The 20799-nt window shown below is 40.8% G+C and overlaps 1 protein-coding gene across 1 annotated transcript in view; it reads right to left on the bottom strand.

The window, feature by feature from the left end:
- Nucleotides 1–9227: 9227 nt before the first annotated feature.
- The window catches only part of LOC147616433 (outer envelope pore protein 16-3, chloroplastic/mitochondrial-like), a 53629-nt gene continuing 42057 nt past the window's right edge, over nucleotides 9228–20799 (bottom strand). Inside the window, exon 3 of the mRNA XM_086777512.1 lies at nucleotides 9228–9830. Within this exon, the coding sequence (XP_086633638.1) occupies nucleotides 9688–9830 (143 nt within the window). The 3' untranslated portion in view covers nucleotides 9228–9687. The remainder of the gene's footprint in view (nucleotides 9831–20799) is intronic.

Below are 20799 nucleotides of genomic sequence, written 5' to 3'. Positions count from 1 at the left end.
ACATCATATCACATCACATCCATTTCACATCACATCTCACCCATTCACACTTATCTCGACTCACATCATATCACATCCATTCACATTTATTGTATCCTCATTCCATCACATGCATTTTATTCACATTACATCACGTCTACATCTATCCACATCATATCCAATTCATTCCATCCACTTTACATCACATCCACATCATATCTCATTCATACACATCCTATCTCATTCATCCACATCCATCCAATCATTCACATTCACGACTATCCAAATCTATCCATACATTCACATCTATCACTTCACATCCACATATATTCACATCACATCACATTTCATCCACATCTCTTTACATCACATCACATCTCATCCACATCCACATCAACATCTTTACATTACATCACATCTCATCCACATCCACATCTTTTTACATTACATCACATCTCATCCACATCCACATCACATTCACATCCACATCCCCTTACATTACATTCTTTCACATACACATCCACATCCATTTACATCACATTCTTTTACATACACATCCGCATCCATTTACATCATATTCTTTCACATACACATCCACATCCATTTACATCACATCAGATCTCATCCACACCCACATCACATTCACATCCACATCCCCTTACATTACATTCTTTCACATTCACATCCACATCCCCTTACATTACATTCTTTCACATACACATCCACATCCATTTACATCACATTCTTTTACATACACATCCACATCCATTTACATCATATTCTTTCACATACACATCCACATCCATTTACATCACATTTGTTCACATACACTTCCACATTCATTTACTTTCCATCTCACCCTTTCACATATCCTCTCATCTCATTCTCATCTCATTATTCACATCCACATCCATTTACTTCACATCTCATCCACATTCATTTTCATCACACCACATCCTATCACATCCCATTCACATCTTATCGCATCCCATTTACATCTTATCGCATCCCGTTTACATCTTATCACATCCCATTTACATCTTATCACATCTATTCACATCCTATCACATCCCATTTACATCTTATCGCATCCCATTTACATCTTATCACATCCCATTTACATCTTATCACATCTATTCACATCCCATTTACATCTTATCACATCCCATTTACATCTTATCACATCTATTCACATCCCATTTACATCTTATCACATTTATTCACATCCCATTTACATCTTATCACATCCATTCACATCCTATCGCCCCATCCCATTTACATCTTATCACATCTATTCACATCCTATCACATCCCATTCACATCTTATACCCATTTAGTAGCTTTTCCTACTTCGATACCGATAATGGGACTTTTTCTAAATTTATGCTAGTTGTGTGGCTTAGATAAAGGTTCTTTTTCTCGAAAACTATTTCCATATTCTTTCTCAATTTCTTAATTGAATTATATTCAATATTTCCCTTTTGAATAAAAGAATGCATGGGATTCACAAAAATCAATTCTACCCATATTTTCACTTTTGATAAATATTTATAAATTAAATTATATTAAAAATTTCTCTTTTTTTCATTTAATTTCTTGGATCTCAAATATCATGGAAATTCCTCTTTTTGCATTTAATTAATTACATTCCAAATGTCATGGAAATTTCTCTTTTATCATAAAATAAATTTATCTAAATTTTCTCTTTTAAATTTAGATAAAATATCCATTAATTCCAATATACCAAAAATTTTACTTTTTTCATTTAAATGTCATGGGAATTCCTCTTTTATCATTTAAATATTTCTCATGCATAAAATAAATTTATCTAAAATTCCTCTTTTAAATTTAGATAAAATATCCATTAATTCTAATATACGAAGAATTCCACCTTTTCCAGTTAAATGATTGAATTCTAATGTCATGGAAATTTCTCTTTTATCATTTAAAAATTTCTCATACATAAAATAAATTTATCTAAAATTTCTCTTTGAATTTAAATAAAATATCCATTAATTTCAATATGCTAAGAATTCCACTCTTCCTATTTAAATGACTAAATTCCAAATGTCATGGAAATTCCTCTTTTATCATTTAAATGAAATTACCATAATTTTCTCTTTTCTTAATTATTTAATTATACATAAATCTTAAAAATTCGTTTTCTATTGAATGTGATGAAAATCATTCTTTTAGCCTATGATATTCAATCCTAGAATATGGTAGGAAGTCCTCTTTTCACGTTATGCATAAGAATGAATTATGTATCAATTTCTTAAAAATTTTACCGTAGCTCTGCTGCTATTATTGATAATTTTTAATATTTTTAAAAAGAATAAGACTTAATAATGTAATTATGATAGTATAACTATCTTTTAACCTTAAATCCAATTTATGGATTTAACTCATAAGATTACCATAATTTACTAGCATATAAATATAAAAAACCATTTTCTTAACCTCTAGCTTCACAAGCCTAGAGTTTGATTTGTGAATAGAGAATCTCTCCATGAGAAGCATCAATTGAATAGAGAATTGGTCATAGGAATGACCATTCCTTGGGGGAGAGAGAGATAAACATAAAAAGCATCCTAATTAAGCATAAATGTAAACTTTTCTTAATTATTCATTACAACTCTTAAGAAAAGCTTGATTTGTAATATAACCACTTAATTAAAAACTTCTCATGCTTGAGAGGGGTTGAGAAGTGAGAAACATCGAGAATAGTAGAGAAAAACCATAAAATTACACTTTACCTTTTGTTTTTACTTGCTTCTCTATCTTAGAAGAAGCCCCCAACCAATCAATTGGTTTGTGTGTTGAAAGGAAAGCTCCAAGGATGGTTGAAGAGAGAGAGAGAGAGAGAGAGAGAGAGAGAGAGAGAGAGAGAGAGAGAGGCTCCACTCTCTCCAAAAGTAGAGGATTTTTAAGGGATAATAAAAAATATCATTATTTTAATGTAATACTAGCATGGTATAGTTCACAGATTTTTTTAGAAAAGACTAAGGATCTATTTATAGGTGAGGGCTAACCAAGTCCAACTAGGTTCTAGAATTTTTTAGGTTCAGTTTGGCTGAATTTGGACAAGATTTGGACCTAGTTTGGCTCCCTTTTGATTTGGTTTGATCCAAGAGAGAGGAGATAAAAATATCACAATTTTATTGAATTAAAAACTCCACCACATGTGTGAAATAGCCACCTCCTTGAATTCCCCCCTTCTCCTTACCAAGGTGTCAAAAATGTATCATTATACCAAAATATCTCATAGTTTTTAACTAATAAACCGTGTACTCAGCCAACTCTTCATCTTATGTGGGCATTTACTCATTTTTGGGTATTTTCTTTTATTCATTGGATTTATCTCCTCTCCACACTTGGATTGATCCTATTGGTCCATAGGAACCTTAATTGGACCATAATCCAAAATTTTCAGAAAATCTTGACCCTTAGGCTAAGGTCCTTTATACATATTTTCAATTAATTTCAATTGCACATTGGAAAGTTCTTTTTGAATTTCTATTTTCAAGGGAAACCATTTTAGACACTAGGAGGATTTTTATATCCAAAAATATCTCAATTTTTCTCTCTCTAGATATTTTCTCTCCCCGAGCCAAAATAGGGTAAAACAGGATCTTTCTTCTATTTCAGAGAGGGGAATAATTACAAGATTAAAAGGGGAGGTTCTTACACCTGTACACCTCAAAAGCTGGAGGGAGGAATCTTACACAACGAGAGGCTTGGTTGAATTGGTTTCAAAGACAGAGGGTCTGAAGCTGACTCTTTCTCTAACCTCTTATGAATGATTATAGGTTTGGTTAAGGCCTTTGGTTCACTATGAGGTTCCCTCGTAGGTTCTATGATTTTGTTTGGTGAGGGGTTTGGGGTACTCTCAGGTAGATCTAGTGGTTCATACTTGACCACTTACTTAGTAATAGGCTCTAATTTAGCATGCACCTTCCTTACAAGTTTGTGGGCTTATTCAATATTCTCTTTCTCCAACATAGGGTTGGGGTATTCTTTGAGTTTCTTTGGAAAATTTGCATAATCAATGGGCTTCTTCTCTTTGGGAAGAGTTGGGGTTTGAGTGGGAGATCACTCACTATCTCAACAAGGGATGCGATTTTGAAACTCTCATCCAAACCACTTTCAATGGTCATGACATCGTTGTCCTTCATGCGTTATGTTTTTGTATGCTCTTTGAGGTATTCTTCTTTTTTAGACCTCTGGTTTTAATTCATTAGCCCTTTTAGGGGCCACTACAACCTTTGGGACTTGCAACTCAGGCTCTTTAGAGCTACTTGTTATCCCTCCTGAGCTTTCTATTATCAAAAAACTTACTACTACCTTTGCCTTGGCTCACAGCCTTGTGATGGCGTTAAGGGGGACTATATAAATAAGTCTTCTTTGTACACTCAAACAAGTTGAGGCTCGTCGAAGTGGCTATTGATGCTTCTGCCATTGGGATGATTGTCAGTCTATTGGGATAAACCTTATAAGCATGGTTGATCTGGATCTTGGAGGATTGTTGGTGGCTCCTGTTTTTAGGGGTTTCATTATTCCTTGGCATGTTTACATTTAATGATTCATTTTATCCTAAAGCTCATCTCTTGAGGTAGATCTGAAGGAGTCTTACCTTCTAACAATAGGGAGCATTGGGTGATAGTCGTTTGCTAGGATCAAAGGCTAGGATCAAAGGCTAGATAGGTTTGGGGAAATATGTTTTGATGCACTACATTCGACTGGATTGTTGTTTCCAATAATTATTCCATACCGAGTTTGCATCAAAGGGTTTCACTCAAGTGAATTAGTTCTAGGTCTGAATGTATTCAAAATCATGTTTGTTTTTTAGTTTTTGGGGTTTTTTTTTAAAACATTGGTTAGGTTGACTCATGTCACATGTGATTGACTCATGTCTCATGTATCATGTATCATGTCTCACGTATGGTGCTCACGTGAATTTGGAGCAACTTAGCTCACACAAAGTGGTGGGCTCATGACTAGCTGGATAACATTGTGGATTTAATATAAAATGACTCACGTCTCACATCTCACACCCACTGAGATAGACTCATGATTTACGTCTCATGTCTCATATTTCACGTTCTACAACTAGTTGGGCTCAAGGCTCACGACTATAAAATGTCTTTACACTCGTGTCAGCAAGCTCGCATCTCGTGGTCTCGCATCTCACATCTCATGCCTAATGGACTCACGTCTTATGTTTCATGTTCTACAGCAAGCTAGGCTTAAGGCTCACGACTCATGTCTCATTGCATACTTGTGAGCTAGACTCACATCTCATTGTATAATAATAGTTAATTAATTCTTGAAAATTTGATGGTACATATTGTGTATGATAAGAAAATCTTAGTAGAACATGGGCAAGTGTGTCCTTTACAAGTCTTAAAGGAAGGTCCAATTACTTGACACAATATTAGGTTCACCTACCCTTTGCTCAATATCTAAAATGACTTATATACACATGACTAGCTTTCACATTAGGTAGAATAAAACTTGAAAATAGGCCTAGGCCACTAGTTCTAGTCAAAATCAAGTATGTACATGAAGTTAGTGACTTATCTTTTTGGCATTAAGCTCATGGTAGGGCCAATTAATAATGTCCATTGCCATCTTACAAGAATTGGGCATCTGTTATATACAGGTATTGGCAAAGTACCTTACAATAGGTCGGGCAAATGTTTCCATGTTAACTTGCAAAGTGGTTAACAGTTATCTTGTCCCAAATCTAGGTCCAAAAAGACACTTTTGAGTGGTAGTTATACTCCACCTACTAGGGTTGTAGGGGCTCAAGGAAGTTCCTCTATCTATACTATGATCTAAGGATTATTTAGGGTTTTCTCCTGTAGTAGGCACTAAAAGTAATTAGGCTATGATGGAGACTTAGCTCCTACTCTTTAAAGGTGTACAACCTCTCTAGCTGGCTACTACAGTGTTGAGTTACGATAGTAGAGGCTTTGGACCCCTATGTTTAAAAGGTCTAAATATTGTCTTAATTTGTTGACTAGAGTTTAAAAAATGATCTCTTTAAGAATCCTATCCAAAACATTGCAACATCAAGGATGGGAAAAGGTCAAGGCCTCTCATATTCTCCTCTACTCGCCAAAGGTCTAGAGCATGTCTAGATGCTTATCTCGAAAGGTCTAGAGTTTGTATAGATACTACCTTGATCTACAATGTAGGCTTGGCTCTTGCTCTCTAAAGGTGAGTTGTTAAACTTAGAGAAAAAAGATATCTCCTTAAGAGCCCTATCTAACATTGTAGTGACAGAGAGAGGGAAAGGAAAAAGGCTCTCAAATCTCATCTCCTCTACTCACTATCTGGCCTAAGAATCTTGGATGAGTTAGCTGAAAAATTCAAGCATCTATGCTAGCTAGATTGGGATTAGATACATGTGGTCAAATAAAGAGAAAAGGAAAGTGTATGGCATGTATTGTGACTCTTGATAAAGAGGACCTTTTTCCAAGCTAAACTCTCTCTACTTAAGGTGGTGGTGGAAGAGCTTTCTCTCTCTTCTTCATAGATAAGAGAGAGGTGAATGATAATATTAAAATGTTGATTCTATGTCTCTTTTAGAGAAAAAAAGATATCTCCTTAAGAGCCTTATCTAACATTGTAGTGACAGAGAGGGGGAAAGGAAAAAGGCTCTCAAATCTCATCTCCTCTACTCACTATCTGGCCTAAGAATCTTGGATGAGTTAGCTGAAAAATTCAAGCATCTATGCTAGCTAGATTGGGATTAGATACATGTGGTCAAATAAAGCATCTATGCTAGCTAGATTGGGATTAGATACATGCTAGCTAGATTGGGATACATGTGGTCAAATAAAGAGAAAAGGAAAGTGTATGGCATGTATTGTGACTCTTGATAAAGAAGACCTTTTTCCAAGCTAAACTCTCTCTACTTAAGGTGGTGGAAGAGCTTTCTCTCTCTTCTTCATAGATAAGAGAGAGGTAAATGATAATATTAAAATGTTGATTGGGACCACACTTTATTAATATTATAATAGATTCACCGTAATATTTTATTATTATTATCCCATATCCAAGCTTTGAGTACAAATGAAACTAGTGTGAGTATCACCACAAGGGACATAACAAGCCTCACAACCTTCTTGTCCTTGAAATAATCAACTTTGGAGAGACTAATCAAGTCTGGGCAAAATCTAACTTTTGATACCTCCTGACATTCTAACTATCTTAAATACACCGGATTTGAATAATTTATATGATCACGTTGCCTTTAATTTTAAGTCATGGAATTTGTACATTTTAGTTATAAATCCCGGCATTTGTATGATTTCTGGTGATTTTCAAGTCTAAATCCCAGTTAAGCCTAAGCATTGCCTTTAATTTTAAGGGTTGAAAAAGAAATCGAGCACTCCTTAGGTTGGTTTTCAAGGATTGAAATAAACACTTTGTTGAGGCATTTATTGGCCTGTTCGTGGAAGTATTGGTACTGTCAGTAACCAAACTGTAAATATCTACTCTAGTTTGGATGGATGAAATAGGTATCTTTTGATATGTTCTTTATGGTGATGTGTCATGTTTTAAGTAATGGTGATGTGTCATGTTTTAAGTAATACTCTATTTTTTAAAAGCTTCTTTACGCTGATGTGTCAAGTTTTACTTAGTATTCTGTGTGCTCTGAGGTGGCAAGTGTTTATTACCCTTTCTCTTTTTTAACATTCTATGTGGTGATGTGTCATTAATTGATTTGTTGTTATTTGAGTAAACTTTTGATTAATATGTCATCATCTTCTATAACTAATAACTAATAATGGCGGTCAAATGTACTTATCCCACAACCTCAGCTCCATAGTTGTTCCAAACCATTTTTCTTTCTTTCTTTCTTCAATCTAAAAGGCATCGTGTTTGGCAAGCCTATGAACGAGGGCATTATAATATTTTTTGGAATTTTGTTCTAGCATACCAATTGGAGAAACATAAGATTGCTAAAAACATGATTTACTAGCAATCCCTCTCAAAGTTAGCCTAACACAAAGCCCTGTTATCCATCAAATCTGCAAGCATAGCTCGCCTCAAATCATACAGAGTTTATTTAAAAGTTTGAGAGAAATACTTGGCATGTAACATTTAGCAGTTTGAGAGAAATCCTTGGCATGCTAATGCTTTGACCTGCCTTTTCTTAAATACCCCTTCATGTATAAATGGCAATGGCATTAAAGTACATCTTTGGATTACCCATGCCTGGCAAACTACCATGATCCTTGCACCATCTTAGAGTTTTCCTTCGGAGCACCGTTGTCATTCGCTCTTTTCTTTTGTGAGTGATGATGGCATGTCCAGCTTATGTCAGATCCCTAACTCCTTCAGTGGCTTGCCCATGAGCCTAATTCCAATGTTTAACACTAGCCCTAATCTTTCAATTTTGCTAATAATAATTTGATATAGTATTTAGACCATTACCCCCATTAACTGAACTAATGGTCATGCATGTTACAACCTCAAACATGCATAATATTAAAAATACACCAACACTTGCTCACGTATGAATGTCAGATTAGAGGAGGAAAACTATTAACACCCAAAGTTAGGCGACCAATCAATATTGTGGAACCATAGTAAAAGCCTTGCGTGTAGAGCATGAGACTTTTGAGAGTTAAACCCTACATAATTCATTTTACCCCTAACAAAAAAGAAATCTTTTAACACTCGTATAATTTATTCCCTCGAAACACTAGTTGCTCAAGTATATGACTATTTTCTTACACCCTACTATTAATGATTCTGAAACTAAAATGTTCATCAATACAGCCTAAAAAGGCCCATCCAGTCTATTATCCTTTTTTGTGTTCCTACATGAAGAAAGAGAGAGGAGTTGTTCATTGGCTAGCAAGGAAACCTAAATTTTCTTCCAGCTTTACATCAACTTCTGCGAGTATGAAGCCTTTTAGGCATTTCAAGAACTTAAGCAAACAAGGTAGGGCAATACCCACATCTGGGATGTGCATGCATGTCCATTGTAGAAACCTTTGGATGTCTTGATAAAAGAAGGGCTGTGGGATACGCATGTCACAAGAGATTTTCAAGACAAAAGAGAAAAGAGCAATGAGATAAGGATATGCTACAGGCAAAACTATATAGGACCCTTCAAAGATTTGAAATATCTTGTCCAGGTCGTCTTTTAGCTTGCTGTATATTATTGGTGTATATTTCCAAAACTATACCAAAAGTATTCAACACTGATACTAGGTGAGCACTTTACATTTACACCAGGCAATGATTGGCAATTGTCATAACTTTGGAGGAAAAATGAGGATAAAACATAACACAAAAAATGATGTGGACTTTCACCCACAGTTTACACTGTACCCTGGTAAATTGTGGTAATGGACAGTAGCAAATACACCAAGTTTTACACGCTCTTCGTATTGAATGTCTTCTCATTGCATGGGCATAGGAGAAAGGTAGAAGCAATTTCTCGTCTAGGCCCCTCAAGGTACCAAAGGTGTCCCTTATTAAGAAGTCATGTCTTCAAACTAGACCCACTAAGCCAGAAACGTGTGGAGGACATAAACCAAGAAATCCCACTTTCAACTGCATTGCTGTCCTATTATTTCAGCTTAGCCAATTAAAAAAACAGCAGAGTGGCATAAGCTTAGCATCATTTTTTCTTAAAAGGCATCACGGTTGCCAGAGAATTGAAACATCCAAGATTGACTACAATTAATCTGCGGTTGAGCTGCTGGTTGGATAAGGCAAAAATTCACGGTCAGTAGGGGTCCGAGTTGTTTGCCCACTCGCATCTACAATTGCTGATACTACAGCCAGGGCCGCGCTCGCAGCAAGGCCCACTCGAAGGCTTCGAGCTGCATATAGAAAAACCAAACACAAAGCATTAGATGCACTCCATATCAACTCAAGGGATAATGAGAAAAGGCTTAAATACTCAATTATGTGATTAAAACAATACCTAACAACAGCTGCCCGTTCATCTCTGCCAGCTCTACCAGTCTATAATTGGCCTCTCCTCTAACCTTTCAGCTATTTTTTTAATCCCTTTCCCAAGTTGCTTTCTATCTAGCTGTCACCAGCCTAGACATTTCACATGTGGTTGGGCTCTCGAAAACACGTCGCCCCCTCGATTTGAAGTATTCAGTCCAGCCAGGACTGGATCTTAGACCTAGGGTTAAATTAGGTATTTTATTACCTTTTTAGGCATGCCTAGGGCTGCCAAGACTTGTACCTTTTTGTACATTATGAATATACTGAATTCTCAGCTCTCTCTCTCTCTTCTCTAGCATCTACTTGCGTTCTGCGTCAGCATGTTCCAGGATGTGTTTAGGGCTGAAAGAAGACTCCCAGACCTTCCACTTGTAACGTATGGTTCTTCCAGGGGAGGATGATCCTCCAAGGGGTGAAGTGAGAGTGCCAAACTCAATACTCAGGAAAGAAGACCAGAGACAATGTTCAGGAACAGGGCAGGAATGGAAAGGGAACTGGATGGAACATATGCATAGATCTTCATCAGAGTTAGAGTGGATTTGGAGACCGGGCAGGGTGTTTAGTGAAAAGGTTGCCAGAGAGGGAAGGATGACAAGGTGACTCCGGGAATACCAGAGACAATGTTCAGGAACAGGGCAGGAATGGAAAGGGAACTGGATGGAACATATGCATAGATCTTCATCAGAGTTAGAGTGGATTTGGAGACCGGGCAGGGTGTTCAGTGAAAAGGTTGCCACAGAGGGAAGGATGACAAGGTGACTCCGGGAATACAGAATGGGATGATGACAGTCATCCAAGAACACAGATTGGAATCCCGTCATCAAGTTTAGTAGAGGGGGATGTCACGTACAAGACATGTGCAGGGCTAATCCCACGCTAATCTTGAAGAGGCAACAAGATAAAGACAGATCAGACCCAGATTTTTGAGCATGTGTTGCTACTTTGGCAAAGAAATGACTGATAGTGGACAAGGGGTTGCTGTCGGCCAGCGCTTGATTAGCAGAGGACCTGTCAGCTGTAGCATATCATGTGGATTTTGTCCAGGACCTAACCGACCAAAAGTCAACCAGTCCATTTGGTTATCCCCAAGCCTATAAAAGGCAACTAGGGTAGTTGGACATTATTATTAGGATTGGTAGAGTTGGTAGCCAACTCACCAACATTGTCACATGCACCCTGCACTAGGGTGCTACGTGACACACTGGCTCAGCATTTTATGTAACATCATTCAGTATTAATACCCTTTTTTAGGAATGTTTGCCGTATGCCGTGACCCCATTGTGAGCCCCAATCCAAGACATGTCAAAGAAAGAGGGCCAAATGCACCAAGTAGAGGGCGAACAAAGCAGGCAAGCAAGACGGCCTAATGGTGCTTCAAACACAACCAGACAGGAGTGGAAGAAGCCGCATCAGAGGAGTCCAGCGGTGGCATTCACATGCTAGATCTGAAAGAAAGTGAAGCAAATACAGGTGCAGGCCCAGGTACAAGACCTGTAAATGATGGAAACTAATGTTTATCACTGAAAACTGGGCATGAGGGAAGCCCGTAGGTGCTGTACAATGATAAGAAGCAGAAGCGGCTGCTAAAGACCTCGAGCATGCAGAGAAATGAGATGAAATGAGGGGAAAGGGAAGCCACCCTTATATACTCCTCATGAGAGCTGGTTGGCCAGCTGTATAATAGCATAAAAATGTTATAAAAGGCATTAAAAATGGGAAAATGCCTAAATAAATATGCATATGCAGGGCCTCATAAATGGCCAGTAAAAGCATGAAAATGATGCAGTAGACCATTTGGAGATGATGTATACCAACAAGATCTGGGAGGGTATAAAGGTGGTCAGATTCAGCAAAAACGCAGCCTATCCAAGCTAAAAACACACACTAGGCAGCCATATTCAGCAACAACACGCGGAAGAAGGGCACCTCCAAGGGGGTGCTACAAGCTGGCCAGTTCATGGATAGAGGGGGCAGATAGGATAGCGATTTATACATCTGGGTATAGTTTGCTACACCCACCCACATCGAGCCCGAGCAGATCCTTCTTCATCGTTTGAAGTCATTAAAGTGGATTGCTAAACTCACGAAACTTAGGATACAGAAGGCGGTGTGAGACTTGTGTGACAGGATCCTTGATTACGAACACTTCCGTTGCATGTTACAGTGGTCAAGGACTAGGTGAAGGTTTCATCCTTGCGCGATGGAGGGACTTCGGCTTCGTCTACCACGTCTGGCTGTTGTGGCCCGTGGGTCTGAAACATCAAACACTTCTGGTCCAACATATGGTTTTAGCCAAGAAACATGGAAAACATCATGCATCGTCCAACTGTTAGGCAATTTTAACTTCATGGAGACATCACTTAACTTTGTAACTATTGGGAAAGGTCCAAAACTACGGAATGAAAGCTTGGGACAACGTTTACCCACTTGTTTCAATCTTTGTGTCATGATGCGCACATAGACCCTATCCCCTTTCTTGAAGTGGATATCTCGTTTAAACTTACTTGACTGTCTATGAACTGAATAATGGCCAGGCTCAAAATTGAGGGCCAAACTGGGTTGAGTACCAAACTCTGCGAAATCGACATACTGATCTTCTATGCTAGTTAAGTCTTTTCCAAAGATGTTGAGAATGGTAGACTCCTAAATGATCTGGATGCTAGTCTTTCTACTAAGAACATTTGCTACTGGGTTATGCAAACCAGGGATGTACTTGATCATTCCTCCAAATTGGTGGAAGAGCTGACCTTGTCTAGCATGCTGATCACGCATCTTCGGGAGCCACTTAAGTGCTTGGTGATTTGTGGTGACTATGAAAATGTGTCTATCAGGAACAAGTTTCAAAAGTTTGAGCACTGACTGCTTTTCTAGCTTGCCCTTGAAAGTCTTGGAAAGACAAGAGGGAAACTTGCTAGGAGGTTCTGCCCTAGGGACCAAATCGATATGATGATCCACAGGACAAGAGGGTGGGAAACTGGGTGGGAGATCATCCTTAAGAAAAATGTCTGAATGAGAAAGGAGATCTGCCAACTAAGGGACTGAAGAAGAAGATGAGACAGCGGTTATCAATGAGATAGAAGCTGTCTGAGCATAAATCAATGCTCCTTCCGCTCCCTTGCGGATAGCTTGTTTAGCCTGGAGATGAGAAATCATAGGAATGCCAAGAATGCTCCTATCCCTCCGAATCATGACAGGCTCAGGCAAACCTTTAGAGATAATAAAGGTGTCCTGCCCCCGATTGGGAATAGGTTCATACTGACCAAACCACTGGATTTCTAAGATCATGTCACACCCCAAAAGAGGAGAGAGAATGAAATCTTGCTGGAATGAGGCCTTTTGAACTTGAAAAGAAAACTGTTGTGCCCGTTGAGATATGTGGGTGCGGAGACCAGGTGTAAACCCGTCTACCTCTCCACATGATAGGGCACTAAGGTACAACTCATATTGGTAGCCAAGTGGGAAGAGATGGCGTCCTCAGAACTGCCCATGTCAAAAAAGATTATGAACTGGTGGCCCTTGGTAGACATTACCGGGATACCCACTACTAAGCAAGGGTGGAATAGCATCTATGTGGTAGTGGATAGATTAACAAACGCGGCTCATTTCATACCCACAAAGGTGCAATATACAACTTCTATGTTGGCTCAACAATTTATGGATCATGTGTTTAGGTTGCATGGAATGCCTATGCAAGTGGTGAGTGATAGGGATATCAAGTTCATGAACCATTTTTGGAAGAGTGTCTTTGATTCCTTGGGGACTACACTCACTCCAAGTATGGCCTATCATCCACAAACGGATGGCCAAACCTAGAGGGTGAACAAGTGGCTCAAAATCTATTTGAGACACTATTGCTCGGATCACGCTTTTCTATGTGGTTGTTGCCTCACCCTCCTGCTTAGCATCAAGTACCACGGATAGCAGGGGATGCATAGAAGGTAAGATCTGAACTACGTTTGTGGTAGCAGGCGGGTCTAGAGGAGCGGGGGATACTACGGCAACTGTGGCAGAAGGCTCTTTGAAGGTTTGCTCCGCTTGCCTTTTTGGACAATCCTTCTTACCATGCCCAACGGTATGACAGAAAAAACATCGGTTTTCTGACTGATACTGTCTTTGCTCCTCTGGAGGAAGATAGCCTCCAGTGATGCTTGCTTTAGCCTTTTCCTTAGGGGTCTTCTTAGGCTTGGGTTCCTTACCCCTTGAACTAGAGCTAGGACTGTTGTTTATCTTAGTGTCTTTAGAAGACGAATTACTCTTCCCTGGTTGGGGTTTGGTACTAGACTGTGATGACTGCTTGGGCTTACCTCTGTTCATCTTCATTTCTTCATTCTGAGCAAGAGTCAAAGCCCGGTCATATGTACTGGGTTTAAAGTTACGAACTATGAACCGGACGTTAGAATCTAATCCACGAATGAATTGATCCATCTCGGCCTGCTCAGATAACCCTAATTGCTGTGCTAAAGTAATAACCTTGCCAGAAAACTAAAGCACGGGTGACCCGTTCTATTTGAGTCCATAGAACTCAACTATGGTCTGGTCTGTATGAATACTAGACCAATGCTGCCACCAAGTGATTGCCTTACCTGTAAGGTGGGGAGCCGCTACGTGGACTCTATCCTGAGGATCTATGATCCTAGCTAGTGGAAAATGAGCATTAAACTGATGAATAAATTAATTAACTGCTGAATGATCACTTTTACCATCATACTTACTGAATTTCAGCTGAGTTCGAATGACAGTGGTTGATGTTGCGGGCTGCTAGCTAGTGGCACCTATGGCTGGGGAAACTGAGGAGAGATGCTGGTACCTCAGGTGTATGGCCTCCGTTTCTTGTTGGTGCTCGAGTTAACATACGTTCTCGATCAAGCTCACATTGGCGCTCCCGAGTGGCGAGGTCAGCCTAACGCCGGTCTTCGTCGATCCTACGTTGGGCTTCCTCATAGGCCCGTCTTTCTACTCTTTCTCGATCTTTTTCTTCTCTCCTTCAAGCCTCATCCTCTCTTCTTTGTTGTTCCATCTGAAAGAAGAGGGAGATGTAGTTGGGCGCTGCTGGAGGCGGAGGAGGAGGGGGGCGTGCTGCTATTGCCTCCAAGAGTTGGAGACGCTCCATGAGAAGCTGGTTCTGAGCTCTGAGTAGAGCTATGGTGTCTACGGTAGGAGGAAAAGCAAGGTCTCCTTCGGGGGAGACATCTTCCGGCTGATGGGTACTCTCCTCTGTAGACATGATGGGTACTCTCCTTTGTAGGCATGATGCTGAAGTCGATGGTCGTGCCAGAACGCAATCTAACCATCCAAGGATGCCCTCACACTAGGATGCGGTGTGTGTGGACAAGCTGAATCTGATACCACTGTACCATGCAGCGGAAGTGTTCGTAATCAAGGATCCTGTCACACAAGTCTCACACCGCCTTCTGTATCCTGAGTTTCGTGAGTTTAGCAATCCACTTTAATGACTTCAAACTTTGAAGAGATGTAGAGAGAGAGAGAGAGAGAGAGAGAGAGATATGTACACCAGATTGGGTCCAAATTACCCGCTGAAGGGCCCCCTATCCCGTTACCGGAATAGTATTTGCTTTATTTCTTTAGAGAGAATGATTGTGGACTGTAGATAAGCCAAACGCAAGATCTCCGAGGATCGGAAGCCTGGCTGACCTGAACACGGCTGTAGAAACACCACAATGAACTGATTTGGAGCCTATGCACTCTTCCCAAGGGTATGAGGAAGGGCTGCACACCTGAGGCTGAGAAGGGACTGTAGTGGACTATTCTAAGATATGAATGAATGCTGAAAATGCTTATGAATACTATGTTACCTTCACCAGATGGCTGGGGCAGATGTGGATGATGAATGGAATGCTGCGAACTGAGGTAGAACTGAAAACGCAGGACTGAAGGGGTACTGTGCACAGGCCGGGATCTGTATATGCAGAAAATGCAGGAGATCTTGCTGGAAACTGGCCCGGGACTGCATGCAGAGCTGTGTTGATCTACTGTAGACTGCTGTAGGCTTAACGCTGATGCCCAGGGGTGCTGAAGAGGCAAAACGTAGGCCTGAGGTGAAGGGGGTGCTGTAGACTGCTGTAGGCTTAACGCTGATGCCCAGGGGTGCTGAAGAGGCAAAACTTAGGCCTGAGGTGAAGGGGGGAACTGCTGGCTGCAGGCGGGTATGCTCCTAGGGCTGAGGAAGAAGGCGCCTGAATCTAAATGATCTACTAAGCACAAAGGCTTGCCTTTTTATAGTGGTTGAGAGTTGGTCAAAGTTGGCTGACTGGACATAAAGTTATTAAACTTTGTCATAAAAATGGCATTAAATGCTAATAAAATACTATAAAATATTGAAAAAATACCAGATAAATCCTAGTTAATTTCCTAAGGCTTCTGTTGTTGGGGTAAAGGCGTTATGCCCACCCTTATAGTGTGTACAAGCCCATAAGTTATAGTACATAGTACACTTAGTACTTTTAATGTACTAAGTGCACTATGTGTACTAGTGCAATATACATGTGTGATAGGGGAGTCACACACTCATATTATGCCTCATGAGTTGACTTATCCCCACAACTCTCTCTCTCTCTCTCCCTTGCTTCTCTGTGTATGTCTCCCATGAATGAACTCTAACCCTAATTCTGGTTTTCTCCCCATCAACTGGTATCAGAGCTTTGGTCCCTCCCTCTTCTCCTTGATGGCTCCTGCTGAGCTGGTGCCCATTTGAATCTCTCTGCTGTGCTGGTGCCCATTTGAATCACTTGTCTTAAGCAGTGCTGCTCTCCCAGGCGCAGGTGGAGAAGAAGGCGAATGGTGGCCCATGCAGGTCAGTCAACGCAGCAGCAGCCAGCGCACCAACAACGGGCGTTGAGCCATAGGCAAAAAAAGGAGCTGGTGCGGTGAGCGTGGAGGCAAAGAGTGGCGAAGGCAGCAACGGCGTCCTCAACTGGCCAAGTTATTAACCGTGCAAACGTGGCGCTGAGCGTTGGCGTAGAAGGCGAACTCAGGCGAACTGGTCCGCGTAAGGTCCGCGTACCTGTGCGAAGGCGACACGCCTACGTGGCTGGAAGAAAGCAACTTCGCGTGTGTTCGCCACCTTGAGGCGTTGCAGCCGACTGAGCGTAAAAGCCAGACGTACGTGTGAAGCACTCTTCAGAACCAATTTGCCACGTGCGTGCATGCGAACTAAAAGGCAGTGGCAAGCTTCACGACAAGAAACCCATCATCGCTTTCATGAGCGAGGAAAATTAGGGTTTTCTGAGCAGTTCTGTGAGCTTTCTTTTCATTCAAGGTGACGATGGCTGATTCAAGCTACAAAACACAGAGGAAATAACTCCAGCTTACCGCTGCTCCAGAAGCTGCCCAGCACCGAAGTCGCCGCCACCACTGCCTCTGTCTCAGCCTGCAAGTCAAGAAACTCAGAAAAATCAGAATTTCCCCTCAAATTCAGCCCAAATTAGAGGTATTTTCCTTCAATTTCGGGAATTTTTATGTCCATTATTTGCAATTGAGCAGGTACAGGTGCCAAATTGCTCAATTTTGAGCGAAATTGGCAAAATTGGGTGACATTGGTCACAATCAGGATCAATTTGCAGGAAATTGGATGTCGAAATTTGGGGCTTTTGATGTAATTGTGCAATTAAGCACTCATACATGCTGTATGATGTGAAAAATCGCACATTTGGGCAAAATTGCAGCAAATTGCAGTGCAAATCAAGGGGCTTTTGTGCCGATTTGGTTGATTTGCATGCAGGCAATCGCGTTTGATGATGTGGATAATGTGTTGATGCCTTACAAGCACTCAATGTGCCTGTAAATCAAGGGGCTTTCATGTATTGGATGTATATGTGGCCAGGGGGAAGCATCGTGAACACTCTGGATGCCTTCATGTGCGTCAATGTACCATGTATGATCAGAAATTGATCTTGAATCAAGGGGCTTTTCAAGTTTGTATGCTTGTTGAGCTTGGCAAAGCAGCAGGCAAGACATTTATGCCTTGAATCCTCAAAAAATCAGCTTTCAGTCAAGGGGCTTTTGCCCAATTTCTGTTCGAAACTGTTGTATGCAGTGTACAGGACTGTAAAAGTCTGATTTTCACTCATTTGGACAGCCAGGAGAGCATTTATTGCTATTGTATCTGCTGGTACAGATTTGGCACAGCTTTGTGCATGTTTTGGCATGGCTGTACACTGTTTTGAGTGATCAAAAGGTTCAAATTCAGCTGCTGAACTTGCCGGGACAGGTTTGGTACATCATTGGTGAGCACTTGGTACTGCTGTACAGTACTTTGGAAGGGCAAAAGAGCACATTTGAGGTGCTGTCCAAAATCTGCAGCAACCAGATTTTGGTGTTTTCATCACAAAAAGTCGGAGAAAAGTTGCATTCTTGCTTCCGCAGTGGGAGATAAAGCTTGGGAGAACATTTGTAAGCACTTTGTGTGCTTTTGGTGCAGTGTTTGCACATCTTGGGTGCAGTGTTTGCACATTAAAGGGAGTCAGGCATTGACAGGTTGCATTTTGCTATGGCAACCACAGGTGAGAGCTCTTCATTGCTTCACATCAAGAAGCTTGAAGGCTCGCATAATTATGATATTTGGCAAACCCAGTGCTACAATGTGTTGCTCCAGAAAAAGCAGCACAAGCCTATCAAAGAAAGGGGTGTGATGCCCGCTTCTCTTACGGCTGAAGAGTGGGAAGATATGGATGAGCTGGCAAGATCTACTATCATGTTGTCTGTGTCAGACTCTTTACTTTTCAGCATTCGTGAAGAGAAGACAGCTTGGGGAATGTGGCAGAGATTGCAGGACTTGTATGCCCAACAAAGTGCCTCAAGCAAAGTGTATTGGTTGAAGAAACTCATAGGCCTTCAGATGAAGGAAGGGGCTTCTATGACAGCCCATCTCAATGAGTTTAATGGTATTGTCAGCCAAGTCATTAATCAAAAGTTGGCAATGGACGATGAGTTCAAAGCCACTTTTTTGTTATGCACTTTGCCAGAGAGTTGGGACACATTCAGGACAGCCACTAGCAATTCGCATGCTATGCTGTCATATGCAGATGTTGAGGGTGCTCTTCTTCAAGAAGAGATGAACAGGAAAAACAACTCTGTTGGAAAGTCCAATGCAATGAATGCACGTGGGAGATCCCAGCAAAGGGGTAAAAGCCAAGAAAGGGGAAGGAGCAAGTCTCGCTCCAAAAAGGATTTGGAATGCCATTATTGTGGCAAAAAGGGACACATTAAAAAGCAATGCTACAAATGGAAAAATGATCAAAAGGAAAAGGGAAAAGGCAAAGACAAAGAGAAGGATGAAGCCAAAGATATAAAGCCAAAGGGCAAAAGTGGAGTCAAGATCGAAGAAATCAATGTGTCACATGCAGGTGGCAGTGAGGATGAGGTCCTCTTTACGTCTTCACTTGATGCCCATTCACTTCTTACAGGTGGTCATGGTATGCACTCATGGATCATTGATTCAGGTGCCTCCTTTCATGTCACAGGTTGCAGAGACTTGTTTGTCAGGTACACTGCTGGCAATGAAGGAGTGGTTTATTTGGGTGATAACCATGCATGCAAAATTCTTGGCAGAGGTGATGTGAGGCTTGTATTTTCAGATGGCTCACAGCTTATGCTCCATGATGTCAGGCATGTGCCTGAGATCAAGAAGAACCTGCTTTCTACTGGACAGCTTGATGATCCTGATTATGTTACCACATTTGGTAGTGGAAAGTGGAAAATTAGTAAGGGCTCACTGGTTGTTGCCAGAGGCTCTAAGGTGGACACTCTTTACTTTATGCATGCAGGTGTTTGTCACCATGCTAATGTAAATGCAACCGAGCTGCCGGAAATCTCTATGTGGCATAGCCGGTTGGGACACATGAGTGTCAAAGGAATGGAGCAATTGTCTCGTTTGGGTTACTTGCCTTCTCTAAAGTTTTCAAGTTTTCAGTTTTGTGAGCATTGTATATATGGTAGGCAACTACAGTGCCCCCACAAGAAAGCTCTTGGACAGAAAGATGCTCAGTTAGAGCTTGTGCATACAGATGTATGTGAGATGCCTCAGCTTTCTTTGGGAGGGGCAAAATATTTTGTGTCTTTTATAGATGATGCCACACGCAAGGTGTGGGTTTATCCTCTTCGTTTGAAGAGTGATACATTCTCAGTGTTTCAGAAGTTTGTTGCTCTTGTTGAGAATCAAACTGGCAAAACACTGAAGGCTTTGCGTTCCGACAATGGTGGAGAGTATATGTCCAAACAGTTTCAGGACTTCTGTGATGCTAAAGGCATCAAGAGGGAGCTCTCTACTCCTTATGATCCTCCACAAAACGGGACAGCAGAGAGGATGAACAGGACCATACAGGAGAAGGTCCGTTCTATGTTGTCACATGCTGCATTACCTCATGGTTTTTGGGCTGAAGCTGTTATGACAGCCGTTCACCTTATAAATAGGTCACCTAACACGAGGCTTGGTGGGAAAGTGCCAGAAGAAGTATGGACAGGGAAGCCTCCGTCATACAAGCACTTGAGAGTGTTTGGTTGCGTTGCGTACGTGCACATATGCAGGGAAATGCGCACCAAACTTGATCCTAAGTCTCACAAATGCATATTCCTAGGATATGGTGACAGAGGTGAAATGGGGTATAGACTTTGGGATCCCATGAATAGAAAGATCATACGCAGCAATGATGTCATTTTTGATGAAACATGCATGTATAAGGAGCCTGCAAGGCAACAGGAGCCTGGCAGAGTCATCTTTGATGATGATGGACATCATGGACAACAACAAAGGGCTGTAAATCAGCCATTACAGCAGGAAAACCAGCCCTTAAATGGTGCTGAAAATGGTCCAAAGAG

The sequence above is a fragment of the Cibotium barometz genome, chromosome 38 (assembly GCF_041138505.1).
Source record: "Cibotium barometz isolate CiBa-2024 chromosome 38, ASM4113850v1, whole genome shotgun sequence".
Lineage (NCBI taxonomy): Eukaryota > Viridiplantae > Streptophyta > Polypodiopsida > Cyatheales > Cibotiaceae > Cibotium > Cibotium barometz.
The sequence above is the reverse complement of the archived record's forward strand: the minus strand, read 5'-3'. Positions and strand labels throughout refer to the sequence as shown.